The following is an 18,917-nucleotide window of genomic DNA, read 5'->3' on the forward strand; positions in this document are numbered from 1 at the left end:
ATTTTGGAACTGTATAGTGATTGTTGCCCATAGGCTCAGTCCATCGTTTTGTCGTTGCTCAGTGGTTAAGATGTTGGTCTACTGATTGGAAGGTTGTGAGTTCAAATCCAAGCACTGCCAAGCTGCCACTGTTGGGCCCTTGAGCAAGGCCTTTAACTCTCAACTGCTCAGTTATATAAATTAGATAATTGTAAGTTGCTCTGGATAAGGGTGTCTGCCAAATGCTGTAAATTTAAATCATAGAGGGAAGGAAATGAGATGTATTGCTTCCATCCAAGCTTGGCAGAAACACAATCACATAATATCTATTAAAAACACCAAGCAGGAACACAGGCTGGTGTCCTATCCTACTGATGACTCGCAGGAAATAAACCACGAGAATAATGATTTAACTGAGACCATAATTTCTATAGTGCTTTGAACAGTTTGTTTCCCTCACCATGAGGTTTGTTGTTCTAAATTGATAAATAAATTGATTTCTAAATTTCCTAAGTGTCATTTTATCACAGTCTTTGACAGATAAGCATGTTACAGTAAAACAGAACAAGTTTATCTGGTGATAATCTATACTGTATCTGCTCAGATTTATTTCTAAATGGACAAATATTTTACAGGGTGACTGCAGATAAGGGTAATTTACTATCTTGTGTCTTTATACTTTTGAAGATTCCTCTTCTGTATCTCTTGTGTATTTTTGCCTCTGTATTCATTTGAGATGACTGAATTTATGTGAAAATTTAAGAATATCTGGAAACCTTATTTAAAAAGGTTCGAGTTAGAAGAACCTACTGGTTAGCCATAGATTAATTCACCGAGTTTCAGACCTAAAAACCATTCTTACGGGGGAAAAAGATTTATGTTAGCATTGTGTAGCTAGCTGATTTATGAATTTGTATTTTCAAAGTCTACAATTGAGCCACTCTATGGAGAGTAGTATCTCTCTTATTCAATATATTTTTTAAATTTTTACTTTCCAAATATAAAAAAATATGGCTGTGAGTGTGTGTGTGTGTGTGTGTGTGTGTGGGGGGGGGGGGGGGGGGGGAGACTCAGAGGTGTAAACAGCAAGACATGATATTTGAGTGTTTTTATCTTGTCAATTTTAATGCAAAAAATTGAAATCTGAATTCAGCTGAGACATGAATGTTGTTATATCCTCAACCATGAAAGATGATACAGTCTAATGGGAAAAACATTTATTTGTGAGCATGCTCTGAATAAACAGGCGACATAACATATAGTTTTTTGTGAGCCTTTGGATTTTATTTAGACCTTGTTTAAAGTTGAATGCCTGTAAGACTTGGCCCAAAATTGAATGAGCAGATGCATTAAAATTAAGCTACAAAGTCTCTAAACACTTATTCCACGTGAAACAGTTGTACTACACTGTGCTGACTTGAAAGAGAAAAGCAGCTCTAACCATTAACTTGGTAATTTTTAATAACGGATTCGAAGAAATAAACACTACATGGTTGCATTCATATGTGAATCGATCAGTTCAAACACATGTCGAATATGTAAAGGATGTAAAACAATGTAGTGTTTAAATGCCACTCACTTGATAAAACCGTTTCACGATTGAACAGTGACTTCATTCAATGATTCTATCCCATATGTCACAAGGAAGAATATGGATAATAATGAGTCTTTATTGGTCACATATATATATGCACAGTGAAATTCTTTTCTTCACATATCCCAGCACAGGGTCAGTTATGATACAGCACCCCTGGAGCAGAGAGGGTTAAGGGGCTTGCTCGAGGGCCCAACAGTGGCAGCTTGGCAGCGCTGGGGCTTGAACCCCCAACTGATCAGTAACCCGGAGCCTTAACTGCCAAGCCACCACTGCCCATTAGACCAGGCTTTACCTTCTCCTCTGTGCCTCATATGTAAGTTATTTTGGATAACATTAAATGTAAGCAATGAGTGGAATTAAATTATTAGAGATGCAGTTGCTTACATCACACTAAGACTGAATATTATACTGTATCTAGGGCTGACTGTTTTTTCATCCTAAATGTGCTGTAGAGCATTTTCAATGAAACAACAAATGCAGAATACTTTAATTTAGATTCAGACACCTGCATGTCTGTGTGTGTTTATCTATCAAGTACAAAGAGAAAAACAGTATATATGAGCAAGACAAAGGACGACAAGGACGAAAAATATACTGCGGGAGCATGGACTGAGGGTTTAACACACACACTACAAGATACAGTATCACATGAATAATAATAATATCCTTGTATGATCATATTAAATTATATCTGATAGGGAGAGATTTAATCCTTGTGTGTAGGCCTGAGAGTGTTGCATGTGGGTGGAGGGTGTCTGAGATTTTATGGGAGAAAAGCAAAAACACAAATGTCCGAAATGGCCTGTGTGATTGAGTGTGTGTATGTGTGTCTGTATTCCTCCATCACTACATGTGCATGGGCATGTGTTTACTCAGTAGGAGTAGGATAACTACAATCTGAAGCGTATCTCTTTCCGTCTCTCTCTCTCTCTCTCTCTCTCTCTCTCTCTCTCTCTCTTTCTTTCAGCTGTGGACATATCATCCCCCTTGCACTTATTGGGTTACTTCACCAAATGGTGCCATGTGCAGACCCAATTACCATAGCAACGGCATGTTGCCACAGTACATTAGTCTGAGTGAACAGCCTGGCTTTGAAAAAAATGACAATCTGCGGAGCTGAGATACGCACTTGAATGCTAAAGACATAAGTTCTGATGCAACTTCTTACATCAAATAGAACCTCTTGACCATTATATAGAATGGAAAAAACCCACTGATTTATGCTCTGGAAAATGGCCAGAAATTATTTTTCTGCCAGTACTATACTTTGATGTCTCTAATTTAAGAAATACTTTACTATACTCTATTTAGGTTACTTTTTAGTATTGCCTCAGCTTTCTCATGTCTGTACCCTCATACATTGAGTTGCAAAGCTACCATGCATGTTAATGGACAGAAAAAAAATATCCTGATCACCTCAAGGTAAGAATGGCTGTTCATCTTTTTCACCTTTTAAAAGATGCTTTCTCGATGCGTAGCATTGCTAGCATTCTTCTGAGGGTTTTCTACTGAGTTTCTGTTTCTGCAAGCCCCTTTTTTCAGATTACTCTGATTAATGACGTAAAGAGAACGTAATCATTGTCTTTAATCGCAGGTCTATTGTTAGTGCATCTTCACTGTATTGTATAAGGCTGTGTGATAACGTTCTTCATTTCATATGAAATGAAGAACATGTTATCACACAGCCTTGTATAGAACTCGGCCAATATTTTATTGAGATCATGTTGTACAGCGTGACAAGTAACAATCTTAAACGGTCGCTGTAATCATACAGTGTAATCAGGCTTAAGTGTGTTTTTGTCAGACAATGAATGTCATGATTTAATTAAAACATTAGACAGCTACGTGCCATATTGAAACGGTCATAAGCCCAAGCAATTTTGTTTGTAATCAGATACCGGCTGTCAAAGTGTTCAGAATGCACTTGCACCATCACATCATAATCAAAACAGAGAAGAGCGCTCACGCACTCTGTAGAGATAACAATAATGAGTTTTTACCTCTGATGATAAGACAGAGACTGATGTGTATGATGCTGCTGATCAATGTGGAAACTCGTTTCCCGTTGTAAACTTATAATTCTGCCACACTTATGTCTCAGTTCTCCACCAGCAGCGGGAAATGTGAAGCACAAAAAAGGTCTGATTATTTCATCTGCATATTGTATAGATTCGTACAAAGGAAGTGAATTAAAAGATGAGACTGCAGCAGAACACTGTGTGAAAAATCACCTTCACCGGTGACAGACAAGAATCTTTTTTGTACCTTAATTTAGAGGAAAAAAAAAGTTTGCTGGTCTCTTCAACACTGAACAAGACCACAGTTAACTGCAGAATTATTGATGCCTATTAACTTTTTCAGCAATTTGTGTTACAGTAGCTTTCTGTGGGATCAGACCAGACAGACTAGCCTTCAGTCCCAATGTGCATCAGTGAGCTTTAGGCACCCATGACCCTGTCAGTGGTTCACCAGTTGTTCTTCCTTGGACCACTTTTGCTAGGTACTAACCACTGCATACCTGGAACACGCCACAAGACCTGCCGTTTTTTAGATTCTCTGACCCAGTCATCCAGCCATCACAAGTTGGCCCTTGTCAAAGTCACTCAGATCCTTACTCTTGTCCATTTTTCCTGCTGTCAACACATCAACTTCAAGAACTGACTGTTCACATGACGTCTAATAGGGAAGTGGTAGCTCAGCGATTAAGATGTTGGACTTCTGATTGGATGGTTGTGAGGCCAAGCTGCCACTGTTGGGCCCTTGAGCAAGGCCCTTAACCCTCAACTGCTCAGTTTTATAAATGAGACAAATGTAAGATGCTCTTGAAAAGGGGATCTTCCAAATGCTGTGATGTTTCCCACCTCTTGACAGGCACCAATGTAATGAGATAAACATTAAGTTATTCATGTCACTTTTAATGGCTGACTGGGGTGTGTGTGTGTGTGTGTGTGTGTGTGTGTGTGTGTGTGTGTGTGTGTGTGTATATATATATATATATATATATATATATATATATATATATATATATATATATATATATATATATATATATATATATATATATATATATATATATATATATATATATATATATATATATATGAGTGATATTTTGAGCTAAAACATACAGTAATACAGTATTATATAGAGACTATTTATAATGAGGTTAGAAAATGTTTCTTGCAAAACTTTCCAATTCCTAATTTTCCTGTTCTGAGGTTCATACATGTGGACTTCCCTTTTCAATTGAAAAGCATTGATTTTGTGTTGGGGGCACAGTGGCTAGCACATTTGCCTCAAACCTCCAGGGTTGGGGGTTTGAATCCCACCTCTGCCCTGTGTGTACAAAGTTTGTATTTTCTCCTCATGGTTTCCTCACCAAGTCCAAAGACATGCACTGTAGGCGAATTGGCACTTCCAAATTGTCTATAATGTGTAAGTGTGTGTGCAAGTGTGCCCTGAGTTGGGTTGGCACCCTATCCTGGATGTCCCCTGTGCCCCGAGTTAACTGGGATAGGCTCCAGGCTCCACCATGACCCTGTGTAGGATAAGAGGGTGGATGAATGGTTTTGTGTTATTTCTGTGTTGGTAATGAAAGCATCAGTGATGTACTTCATTTAATAGTAAATTTGGAGCCTTTTCTTTATATGCAGGCTGAATTTCTCCCTGAATAAAGTGTTCCTGGCCAAAGAGTTTTATTTTGATTCTAATTGTTATTCTAGTGACAGTTGCTGAATTTGCTCTTCTTTTGCGAAACCCTTTGTAACAGCTTGTATTTATTGTCGTTGTGAATATAGTGACTAATTCATGCTCATGCATCTTCTGGCAAACCTTTACAGACATTTGAAATGTTTTATTACTACTTACACATAGTATGCAGTGTAAGCAACCATCTTATTTATTCCTCAAGGTAAAAAAAAAATCCTGTAGACTAAGAGCAGTTAAAAAAATTATAGATCTTTTAAACTTTTAAACTTTACTGAAGCAGAAATCACAGGACACTGTGCAAATACATTCACTCACTCATTCACACCTAGGGGCAATTTAGAGTCCACCTACTGGCATGTTTTTGTGCACCCAAAGAAAACCCACGCAAACACAGGGAGAACATGCAAAACTCCACACAGACGATGACCCAAGCTTAGGAATGAACCGAGGAACCGGGAGCTGTGAGTTATTTATTTACTTTACATTTTTGTCCATGCTCTGGAAGTGTACCAATAAATCTGCCAAAGAAAATAATGTTGCATAAGAAATCTAGGGCACAGACACAGGAAAATATCTGTCAAAATTTTTTAAAAATAAAAACATACACAACTAAAATGAGTTTAAGAGCACCTTCAAATGTGGTAAATGCTAAACCGTTCATCTGATGGGGATCTTTTGCATAATTTGAGGAGTAAAAAGATTTGATTCACACACACAAAAGAAAGAAAGAATGAAAAACCGTGTAGCACCCGGTCCTCAGATTTAAGGTCTTCCAAGAGACAGCCCAATCCTGCTGACTAAAAAGTTCCAATGGAATGAAATTTCAATAAATCAGGTGAAACTACTAATTCCCCATGGCGTTTATAGCCTGAGTCTGGACTGAATAATTGATAGAGAAGCAGAGGGAGTATATCTCAGAAAAGTGGAATTTTACTGGACACTTACATGGACCTCACCCTTCCTCAGCTTTTTTTCTCCTCTCCCTTTTCCATTCTTCCTTTCTCCATTCTAGATCACACAACACTTCCTCAAACTACCTTTCTCCTTACCTCTCTCCTCCACATACACCATCCTTTAATTCTGTTTTCTATACGCTCCTGTCATTTTTCTTCTCTCCTGCATAGCTCGCTCCTTCCACCCGATTGGCCCAGACTGCAAACCCCATATGTCTTTGATTTTGTGCTTGAAAAATGAAGATGGTGAATTTCAAAGAGAATCCTCTTCTGCTGACACAAACCAACCCACTCACATCGTTTTATCTCTCCAAGTCTCTCAGCTTCTCTCTCACTGAAACACAAATGGATGCAGATCCACACTCTTATTGCATGTACATACAGTATGCACAGCCTATATACTTTCTTTCTTTCTCTCCTTAAATCTCTAAACATTTCCTCATATCTTACCATCTACATCTCTCTCCATTGGCTTGAGGGAGTTAAGAATCCTCTCCGCTTCCTCCCTTCTTTTCTATAACTCCATTTTCATGTGTGTTTGTGTACAGTCACGGCTAAGTGTGGCATAAGCTCATCTAATATTGCCACGCCAGCCTGAGCACTTTTACACGGTTTATTTTTACCTGCTCCCTTTGCTCTCTGCCTGTCAGTCAAACCCAATCCTCTCAGCGGCAGCGAGCGCGGCGTTTCGGCTCATGTCGCCGTCACAGCCACAGGTCTGCCAGCGCTGCAAACACTTCTCACACTGGCTCTAATTACACCGCCACTGTGCACCTCCACACACATTAACCACAGACTGACACAGAAACGCAGCATGATTCTGTAGGCCTACACACATCCTGGTACATACCACTGCAAATAATGAGGCGAAGGCAGTATGCAGTTTGAATATGACAGGAGGACAGAATGGTGAACCTGATTTCTTTAAGTAGGACACGTTCCTCGAGGAACATTTGTAGTTCCTGGAAATACAGTCCTTTTAATCAATCACTGCCATCTCATCAGTCATCAGTGTGCACTTCCTTATTCTCCCGAGCCATGTGAAAATTCCCTCCAGACGCACTATTTGGCTTTCAGACAGGAAACTTATTGCAGAGCTCTGCATTTTAGGTGATAAAAATGACTAAAAATGGCTAACTTTGTTGAAAAATGAAAGCATTTATGTTTATTTAAGCCAAGATTAGCATGCTTAGGAGTTGGCTAGCTACAGTCCATAGAATCACTGAACATTTCAGTTCATGAAAACAAAAAACAGCATTTATTAAAAATACAAAAGTTCCACCACTTTCATCTTTAATTTATAGGACTCAGTATTTGTATTGTATCTAGCTTTAGCATTAGCAGACACACGACCAAAATGTGCTTCTTTGAACTTAAACAGGTGAGTGTAGCAAAATGTTTCAATAAGATTAAGAGGTAATTCTTACTAAGAGCTGTCTGGAGGATGAGTGATATGTTTTGAAGGGAAGTAGGAGATGTACACTTCCTATGGAAAAATTGACCTGGGTCTGACTAGCTACTAGCTAAAACACAAAATACTTGTCTAAACTGATCAATGAGTGTTTGAGATTTTCTACTTGCCTTACTGTTGTTACTTTCTTTAGAATAAATTGTCTACAATGTTGCATAAGAAGCAGTAATTCAGAAACTGTTTCTGTTTATCAGCACTTTTCAGGCAGCAAGCATGTTGTTATTACCTGGTGTTTGGTCAAACCAAGCTGCAGGGCTGATGACATGGGAGGACTGTGTCTGGTTAAAACTAATGCTGATCCAGGAACATGTTGTATGTGAAAAAAAAAAAATCATGTTTGGTTTTTCTATGAGAAATGTATAGGGTGAAAGAAACCCACAAATTGATTAACATTACCTTTGAAGTTGACGTGAAGCAGGAAGTCCCGGTAGAGCCTCTTGCCATCGAGACTGCGCATGGCATCACACAGGCGTGTGGTATTAGCGCACAGCGTCCTCTGCATACGGTGTAATGCATGTGCCATAGCGTACACTGCGTTCACCACAAACATGATCTTCGACTCAGGCTCGAAGTTCGAATCATCCACCGCCAGCTTTGGGTCACAGGGTGGTTTCGCAGTTCCTGCCCCTGCCTGTGAGGTTGTGCTCAAAGAGCATTGGAACTTCTGTTCCCAGAAGTCTCTGTACCACGGGTTCCGGTGATTGTTAAGAGGACTGAGGCTTTGGAAGTAGCGGTTGAACTCGAGTATGGGATGTGCTGCGAGTTCTAACGTGATCGCGCCATCTGCTGTGAACTCGTTTCCTTTGATGATGCTCTCCTGCGCCCCCCAGCCATCGCTGGCCACCCAGAGGAAGGAGGCATTGAGGCGGGTGGCAGCGCCTAACAGCTCTCGGGCATCATCACTGCGCAGGAACAGCACGACCACACGGGCGTTGGGTTTCTGAAGAAGCTGGCGCACTACTGCTTCATATGAAGAGCGTTTTGCATTGGAGCGACCCACCTTTTCTGATGTAGCAATGCATATGTTGCGCAAACGTGCCTCCTGCTCGAAGGCCTCGATTCCTGTCTCGCCATAATCACCCTCGGATGCCACTGTAGAGACATATGTCCAGTTGAAGGCACGTAGGATCTCAGCCATTGCCTTTGCTTGGTAGAAATCCGGAGGGACAGTGCGAGCGAAATAGTCGTAGCGTGATTTGTCACTCAACTTGGCACTCGTAGATGCGTAGCTTATCTGAGGGATCTGGAACAGGCGCAACAAGTTTGCAACCTAGGAGTAAACACACACACACACAAATGCAATACAAATATTGTTGAGTAAATCAGCGCCTTATGAATGATTTAGCGAAAGTGTAGCATACATAAAATATTCTTTTTAAGGCAATTCATGAGGTCAGATAAGTCCAGTAAGAGTGTACAGAGCAAGGCAGAAAAGGAGAGAAGGTTTCTCTGTGGTCAGACACAGCTTGGCTCTAACACATCACATCTCACACTGAGTGCGGAGGCACAACTGACACGAGCTGCCACTGCCTTATGCTGCTGCAAGACTGAGCTCGTATTGAGCACTTCACTGTCAGCTTGCAGAAATCCAGACTGTCACTGTGTTGTAATCCATAATAATCTTTTTTTTTTTTTTTCATCTCAACCAAGCATGGACATGTTTGTTTGTTTTTTGTAGCATGGACAAGTCTGGGATGAAAGAATGGATCTGAATTTAACATTAAGTAATTGAACAATTGGATTAAGAAACTCATATTTCATCCATCCATCCATCCATCCATTTTCTATACCACTTATCCAACAGGGTTGCGGGGAACCTGGAGCCTATCCCAGGGAGTATGGGGCACAAGGTGGGGTACACCCTGACGGGTTGCCAATCCATCGCAGGGCACACACATTTTCCAGTGATATACTATTATAAAAAGTAACAATTTTCTGTGATGCAGTGCATATAGAATACAATAGACAATACAGAAACAAGCATGTACATTTCTGCCTGTATGTTTTCTGCACTGTCATGTAAATTACTCAAGTAACCGCTGCGCTTTCTGTAGTTTCATGCAATCTAAACCTGAAGCAGGCTCTCATTTCTTAGGAGTGGTAAGTAAAAGAGTGGCTTGGCATTAAGAGATGGTGTGTAGGAGGCTCTACAGGCTCTCATGAGTGTCTGTCAGAAGGTGAACGCAGAGAGGAAGGCCAAACAACAGCAGCGGGGAAATAAATGGTGACTAATTGTTGCTTTGGAGAGCAGCCCGATAAGTAACAATGTTTTTTTTTAAACAAGAGATTATGATGCGGTCATGGCCTGACTGCCTTTCTCCAGAAACACACAGCAGTATATCTGAAGAAATCACAGAAGGAAGCGAGAACAGAAAGACTTTGGGAGTGAGTGAGAGAGAGAGAGAGAGAGAGAGAGAGAGAGAGAGAGAGAGAGAGAGAGAGAGAGAGAGAGAGAGAGATGACAAAAAACACAGATTATGAATTTTAGAACCGATAGGGAAAACTGGCTTTTGTGGAGCCCCCAGAAGGAGGAGGTTATGTAAAACTATGCAAATTCCCCCAGCACTGTGCTCGGTTTCCAGTGCTGCAAGAAGGCAGCAACAGACAAAGCACACAATAGCATAGCCACGGTGCTAATCCAGGCACGTATGCATGAGGGAAGGAACTGGAGCAAGCGTGCTGTATTTAAATGGGGAGGAATGAATAAAGGGTGGTGTGTATATTTTTTCCCAAAAGCTGCTCTTTAAATAATGGATCAGGTACGGCAGAGCTGTGCAGGGGCAAGGTCTTTACACTCTTGTATTTTGCTCAGTTCTTAGAGGTTTGTGAAATCATCCAATGGCCTGTAGTAATTCTGTGAGAATATATGATTATTACCTCTGCATACAAAGAGCACTATAGAATACAGAAATCATGTCCACGTAGCTGTGCCTGCAATGCACAGACTTAAAAGAAAGACCTTTGTTGATTGTTGTGAATGTGTACAGAGTATTTTTTTCACTTTCAGCTGCTAGGTGTTATTCATTGAGATTGGATTTTTGGGTAACACATTACTTAGGGGCTATATGTTTTACATGATAACCACCAATATGAACCTACATAAACATTTATAATGCCTCATCCCAAGTAGCGTCAGCTGTTGTGGAGACGCCTTTTAGTTAATTTTGATGTCACGTTGATGACACAACACCGATATAGTCACATGATATACTGTAGATTTTTGCAAACAGAATGCTGTGTTGATTTAAAAGCCTGATTCATCTTTGCCGACCTGACAACCTTTATACATTTTGCATAGTACCTCCGCATTTTAACACTCTTACTAAGAGTTATCACTCAAAAATATGACAAAAGAATATTTTTCCCCCAATTTAAATGTCAGATGATGAATGACTGGCAGTTGTGTAGGTGTTTTGAGCTCGCCTATATTAACTAATACCTCTAGGAAGCCACGCCCACTTCCTCTCACGTCACATAAGTAAAGTTGTATTCAGTGCTCTCATTTTGATTCGATTTTCCTGAATTGCAATGTTCTTGTGTTCTGTCAAGTTAAATGGAGAATGTTTTGGGTTCATTAATTTGAAATAAAATCTATCAATATATGTTTGACTTATCTAACATTAGACAAGTATATAGCTAACATTAGTTAATCACAGGTGTAAGAAAAGAAAAGTTTATGATCAAGAATGCCACTATTTTGGCTTAAATAGAAATTTATTTTTTACTCATTTAAACAGCACAGCTAAGCCTATAATGATAGATACTGGAGTGTGTGTGCGTATATACAGGGTTTTACGGTAACCGAAAGGAGAAAAAAGATTCTCTGTTTTACTTAATATGTAGACAATGCAAATGTTTCCATGCCCCCCCTCCCCCAAACGAAGCTCACAGTTGATAGTTTTATTATCTTGTGTAGTGGGCATTTATGTCACAGTTATGTTGATTTGGTTATGGCTAAATCTGATTGGCTAAATGTGACACTGCACAGCGAGACAGATTACGCTCCAAACGCTCCACTGATGACTCATATGCAGAGCGGTGAACTTTCAGGTAGTCTGTACCATAAGCCAGCATGATGGAATGAATCTTTACTTTAATTAGATATTTAATGGGTCATACAATTTCTACCTGCAGATGGTCCATAATGTAAAGCGTCACCATTGAATGAACCTGATTTGCCTAAATGTTTATCACCAAATGGGGCTTTACTTGCTTACCCAATTTGTAAAGAAGCTGTGGGTTGAAGAATACACTCAGGTGGTTTTCGCACTGGGTATGTTTGCTGCAGTCTGAATCTGAGTGCGATTGTTACCGGCACACCTTAACACATCATTGGTCTGGATTCAGACTCACGTTATTTGATCGAATCACTGTGCATTTGCGTTCATCTTACGTCCTCACAAACACGTATGGGGAACACAACGTGACTCACCATCATTTTTTTTTTTTTTATTATTTTGGTGCTATTATGCCCAGAAGATATTATGCACAGCAGTGGGCCTCTTCTGTGTCCCACAATGTTCTCCTCCCACTCATGGTACATATGTGTTTTGAAAACTAATGATGTCGTTATTTTACTTCCTGTGTGTACTCGCTCTGCTTCCTGGTTCATATGACAGCTTACACATTACAATTTTTCATGCAAACTGTGTTCAGTTTCAGACTAAACTGCCAGTGTGAATGCCCCCTGAGTCACTATATACCCCCTCTGAAGTAGCTGAAGGTTGGGAACCTACTTTAAGGGCCCAAACATAAAATCTTTCCCAGACTCAGTAGCTCAGTACTAACCTGTATGGAGACGCTGCTGTAGGAACCTCCAATGACTCCAGCAATAGCCAATGGGCTGTCCTCCTGAAACGCATATGAACCATCAGGACAGATAAACTCGGTGTCGTCCACCTTGGTCAGCGATGCTCTGACGAACTCTAGTGCTTGCTCTAGTGCATACGTGTCCCTGGAGCATGTGTCCAGAATGTGGACACCCAGTGACACACCGGGCAGCAGACTAACGTCTCGGTTGATCTGGTCAATGGCAAAGAGCATGGCTTCTAAACGCTGAATGCCCCGGTCCTCATTGATGCGCCCACACTCATCCATGCCCAGGCCCTTCTCATGAATGGGAAAGAGGCCTCCCAGAACCAGGTCTCCGTCTATCTTAATTTCTCGGCGAGGAGAGTCGCCACTGGACAACAGGACTCCGGCTCCTAGCAGCACAAGCAACAGGGCTCGAACTGCAGATGACATGGTTACACAGAGACAAAGCGAGAGCAGGCGAGCAGTTTAATGGTTTATGAGGGAGTGTCAGAGGCACGGGAGAGCCATGAACTGGACACAGGGAATGGTGTATGATCACACATGAAGAGGAGTCAGTTTAGTACCTAGAGAGAGAGAGAGAGAGAGAGAGAGAGAGAGAGAGAGAGAGAGAGAGAGAGAGAGAGATTAAAAATAGACATGCATTTGCAGAGAGAGATGAAAGGTAAAAATTTGGTTGTTACAGTAAGTCTGTGCTTGGATGAATGCTTACACACACACACACACACACACACCATCCAAAATCCTACCCTCAGTTGTGAATAGATATGTCAGAACAGATACACACAGATGACGAAACATACAACCATATAAATCAATAGGCACACAGCATCTGAGAGAACAACACTACAATGAAAAATCTTGAATGAATACAACAAAGTGAATTTTAGAAGCAAATACAATCCATCACTGCTGGACAGCCTGGAAAACAAATCCTCACTCAATAAAACTTTACACAACAAATCTATTATATTCTTGTTGCAGAATGTAAATGCATATAAGGACTTCTGCTCAAAGGTAAACATTTTTTCCTACTTATCCCTAAAATACAGCGTGGTCCAAACGTCTAAGAGCACTAGTGACAATGAAAATTCCATGTATTTTCTATTCTTTTCTAATTGAATACAACAATTTTCATTACAAACTGTATTATTGACAATAACTTGAGTGAAAAATAGAATCTTTTTGCTTTAATGACAGTGTACACTCGAACTCGAGGACTCCACAAGTTTGTGGAAAATCTTATGATCCCATTTTAGATCTAATCCACTGGCGTATCGTCTGAATGCATGCTTCGATAAAGAGATTAGGCATGGGTAAATCTGATCTTTTGTCCAAAGCAGTTAACATGGTCAATATCACACTTTTGCTTACATTTAAATAGGGACCTAGAAATAGTGAAATTCTAAAATCTTCTGTTTATTTCCAATTTTAAATGGAAAAAAAACATCCCAGATTTTCACTGTATATCTACACACATTGCACTAGCAATTTGTTACATTCAACAAAATCTTTTAGAATATGCATAACGTCATGGCAAAAATATGAAAATCTTAAGATCAATAATAATAATAATAATAATAATAATAATAATAATAATATACGGTAGTTTCACATTTATCAATAAATTATTATCGTAAAACATGCCAGTAGGTGGATTAATGCCTGTAAATTGTCCCTGAGTGTGCTTGACTGTGTGAATGTGGGTGTGTGCATGGTGCCCTGTGACGGGGCGTTATCCCATACAGGGTATGTTACCACCTCACGCCCAGTGTTCCTGGGATAGGCTACGGACCCTCTGTGACCCTGACCAGGATAAAGCAGTTACTGAAGGTGGACGAATGAAACGTATAACCTCAGTCTAGACAACTGATAATTGTGTGTTTTAAAAATGCTCTGAAAATGCTACTCATACACAGCACTGACAAACTGTATATAACATTGATATATTTTATGCTCATTTATTTATTTAAATTATATTTGACATTTGAATGCAATACTTTTATCTTTATATCATTATATGTATCTGATAAATATGTAGATTTACAATATACTGTTTTCATTTTTAAATAATATTTTCAATGAATTGCTACATTGTTTCCAATCAAAATCTTTATTTATTCCCTTTTGTTTGCAGTGATGTATAAGTGAATAAATAAAACCTATAACTATACTGTAGCACATTTCGTTCAGGATGCTCTAGCTTCCTAACTGATTTCTCATATCTGTGCTTGATGTTCCACTCCTGGTGTTGAGATGCTGAAGCAGCTCAGATGATATCTATGCCTGTGTTTTGGTCTTGGAGCTTAGAGAAGCTTCTCTAATCTGATTACTTCTTCCACATTCCCTTGTGGAGGAGACATTTACGAGCCCCTGCAAGAAGCCAGTTGGGTTTTGCAGCACTCTGGCAGGCTCACAAAGCCTCGAGGACCGCTCTGGAGACGGCTCTGGTGCCAGATAACGGTCATCCCCTGTGATGCTATCTTCAGCGCGTTATGCTACACAAAAAAAGATGCACAGGCCCCTGGTGACTGCACGTTAACAGCAGCTAGCCTTGTTATCTCTCTGTACCGATTCGGTCTGCCAGCCATAAACTTCAGGCTCCAGCCAAGCTGCCACAAAAGTTCTCACACTGATTGTGTGCAATACGTTTCAGTATGTGTCCTTTTGCCTTTCTCTTCCACACTCCCCTGAGCGATCAGCAGAAGATGTTAGGGGTGAAATCTTTAGATTTTCGACAGAAACTTGGACTGTTAAAGAGCTGACTGGTATCATTTTAGTACTCTGAGACTGCGGAAGTCTGTTCTGAGTTGCTGCTCTTTGTTGGAGCCAAAGCTGCCTTGAATGTATAAAAAGGCGCAGAGTGTACTTAATTCATACTGGTTTCCACAGGAAAAGATACGTTCAAAGCACAAAGCACACTGAATTTAACTGTCTGTGCAGAGAAACCAAAATGTCAGTCAAATTACACTATTCAGTCTAGGTATAGTGTGTTAGCATGTACAAGAAAACAACTTAACAGTGGCTAAGTTAGTCCAACGTACAGCACACATGTGAGTCAGGAAATGATCAACATTACTGGATTCCATACATACACCATCAGTATAAAACTCAGGCTCATGCAAATCACTCACATTTACATCAGTTCCCAAATCCAAAGTTAAGAGGAGTTTGCTAACTTTTGCCAACAAGCAATCAAATGCTTCCCCGGTCCCTCCCTGAGCCACGTACGTTTAGCAGTTCCCCTTGGTTAATCGTGTTAATTAGCTTAGTGGGGCGGGTCAGGAGGGGGGTACAGTGCTTTTTTTGGGTACAGAGAAGCTCTGAATATAATTGGATTTTTGCTTGCAGGCAGTTCCTTAACGCCATGCTTAAATCAAACAGTCAGCTCACAAAATCAATTCCAAACTCAGACGCCAAATCCCCAAGTACTGCATCTCACCACAGCAACAATGTTCTTTAGCTGCGGTGTTTTGCCTTGAATATTACATTTATTTGTAAAGAGAAAATCCCATTAGACTTGAGGAAAGCAGGAACGGATGATAAGCCATTATTATACTTCACTGATTCGCCATCCTTGTTGTCACCAAGTAACAGTATTTTAAGAAATATATATATATGTGTGTATACATTTACAGCATTTGGCAGACGCCTTTATTCAGAGCAACTTACATTTATTTCATTTATACAATTGAGCAATTGAAGGTTAAGAGCCTTGTCCAAGGGTCCAGCATTGGTGAACAGTGAACTCCTTACCTTCTGATCAGTAACCCAGAGACCTTAACCACTGAGCCACCACTGTGTATGTATGTATGTGTGTATATATATATATATATATATATATATATATATATATATATATATATATATATATATATATATATATATATATATATATATATATATATATATATATATATATATATATATATATATGTGTGTGTGTGTGTGTGTGTGTGTGTGTGTGTGTGTGCGTGCGTGTGCGTGTGCGCGTGCGCGTGCGCGTGTGTGCATTCCTTGTGGGCACCAGCCAGTGTCCAAAAATCGTGCTGTAATATCAAGTCCCGCTGTGCCTAGGTACCCTACACGATCCACTGATCCCACTGTTTTATGATCTGCAAATATTTAAAACCAGCACAACACACACACACACAGTCTAACCACACTGGATGCTGGATGAAGTCAGAGTTGAGGGAGTGTGTTTCTGTTTTTAACAGCCATAGAGGAGGGACACTATTAAATATTAACACAGCACTCCTTACTGCACTAAGGCTATTGATCCATAAACAGGACACCAAGGTAGAGTGGAAGACTAAGAAGGACAGAAAATAAGCAGGTGTTGAATATGTGTGACTCAAAATGGGAGGATAAGTTTTGTTGAGATGTAGAAAGGAACAGAGGTTCATGAGATTTTTTTTATGCTCATGTGTGCAGTTGTGTGTAACTCATGTGCTTAATTGTTTTGGACTGTTTCAGCATTGATCCTAAATGGCATTTAAAATAAATGAGGTGTATTTATTTACTGCTGTTTTTTTTAGAGAGAGAGAGAGAGAGAGAGAGAGAGAGAGAGAGAGAGAGAGAGAGAGAGAGAGAGAACTACATATTGATTTAGTATTTCCAGTGCACAGGCCACTGATAAGCATGAATGAACGCACAACAAATGCAAATGCAAATATTTTATGTACCATTAATTGGATTGCAAGTCCTTGAGTGTGAAATTTATAAAGTACAGAATACAGTGAATTATACAGTGCTGTTAAAAAGTATTTGCCCCATCCTGAATTTTTCTGTTTTGTGTATATCTCATAGTAAATAGTTTTAGATCTTGAAATGAAATACAACATAAAACAAGGGCACCCTGAGTAAAGACACAAAACAGTTTAAAAAAAAAATTATTGAAGCAAAAAAAAAAAGTTATCCAACACCTATCACCTATGTGAAAAACTAATTGTCCCCTTAAATTAAACTTAAAATTTGTTTGTGACATTTTTACCAGTAATAACTGCAACCAAACGCTTCTGATAAATGGAGATCAGTCTTTTACTTACTTCTAGGATTAGGATTTACTCCTAATGCTTTGGATCATTGTCTTGCTGCGTAATCTAGTTGCGCTTGAGTTTCAGCTTGAGTTTCAACTTGAGTTTCAACTACTCATCCACTTCCTGGATGAGTCGTTGCTGTGCTCTTGGAATTTTTGAAGGTCGGCCACTTCTGGGAAGGTTCACTACTGTGCCGAGTTTTTCCATTTGGAGATAACGGCTCTCACTGTGGTCCTTTGGAGTCCCAGAGCCTTTGAAATAGCTTTGTAACCCTTCTCAGACTGATGTATTTCAATCACCTCATCATTTCTGGAATTTATTTCGATTTTGGCATAGTGTGTTACTGGGTACGACCTTTTAACCAACTTCATGTTGCTGAAAAAGTTCTATTTAAGTGTTGATTTGTCTGAACAGAGTTTGCAGTAATCAGGCCTGGTTGTGTCTAGACCAGCTGAACCCCATTATGAATGCAGCTTCATAGATTTGGGGAATTAGTAACTATGGGGGCAAATACATTTTCACACAGTAAATACATTTCCAGTTGGTATTGGATAACTTTTTTGCTTCAATAAATAACTATCATTTAAAAACTGTATTTTGTGTTTACTCAGGTTGCCTTTGTTTTATCTCAGATTTTGTTTTCATTTCTGAAACAATTTACTATGAGATACACACAAAAAAAGAAGAAATCAGTATGGGGGCAATACTTTTTTGCTATAGTGCTTTCCACAACTGACATTGTCACAAAGCAGCTTTACAGAAATATATAATTCCAGATCTAAATTTTAAATGGATAAATTTTGTCCCTAATGAGCGAGCCAGAGGCGACTGTGGTAAGGAAAAACTCCCTGAGATGATATGAGGAAGAAACCTTGAGAGGAACCAGACTCAAAGGGAACCGGTCCTCAACTGGGTGACAGTACAATTATAAATAAATCCGTTCTATAACTGTGTGCTACATGATAAAACAAAAATACAACTGTGTAATCAGGAAATTCACCACAATCTCAACATGAAGTCTATTCCACTGAAATCATGAACTGTCCACCGATGGAGAAGCGGGCGCAAAGTCTGTTTGTGTAAAATATAAATGTCTATATACAGGAGGTCCAGCGTTGTCATAACTACTATATATGCAGTATATCAAAGGTACCATGTACAATCTTGCCACTGATAAAATGTGTACTAAATGGAAGGTTGTTTGTGCCTTATGTAAGGCATAAAACATAATGGGATGTGTTGTTGATGAAAAAATGTGATTATTTTCAACAGCATGTAAGTGATTTATGCCACAGCAGTTCGCCTTAGCTAACAATTTTTCATTAATTAAAGAATTAAATATTGTACATTTATCTGTT

General features: G+C 39.5%; 1 protein-coding gene across 2 annotated transcripts in view; it reads right to left on the bottom strand.

The window, feature by feature from the left end:
* grm3 (glutamate receptor, metabotropic 3) overlaps window positions 1–18,917 on the bottom strand; it is a 45,232-nt gene that overhangs the window by 21,432 nt on the left and 4,883 nt on the right. For both annotated transcript variants that reach the window (XM_017465235.3, XM_017465236.3), the window contains exons 2-3: window positions 12,497–13,086; window positions 8,105–8,978 (exon numbers count right to left, since the gene is read on the bottom strand). In XM_017465235.3, the coding sequence (XP_017320724.1) occupies window positions 8,105–8,978; window positions 12,497–12,952 (1,330 nt within the window). In that variant the 5' untranslated portion in view covers window positions 12,953–13,086. The remainder of the gene's footprint in view (window positions 1–8,104; window positions 8,979–12,496; window positions 13,087–18,917) is intronic.

This window comes from Ictalurus punctatus, chromosome 4 (genome assembly GCF_001660625.3).
Source record: "Ictalurus punctatus breed USDA103 chromosome 4, Coco_2.0, whole genome shotgun sequence".
NCBI classification, from domain to species: domain Eukaryota; kingdom Metazoa; phylum Chordata; class Actinopteri; order Siluriformes; family Ictaluridae; genus Ictalurus; species Ictalurus punctatus.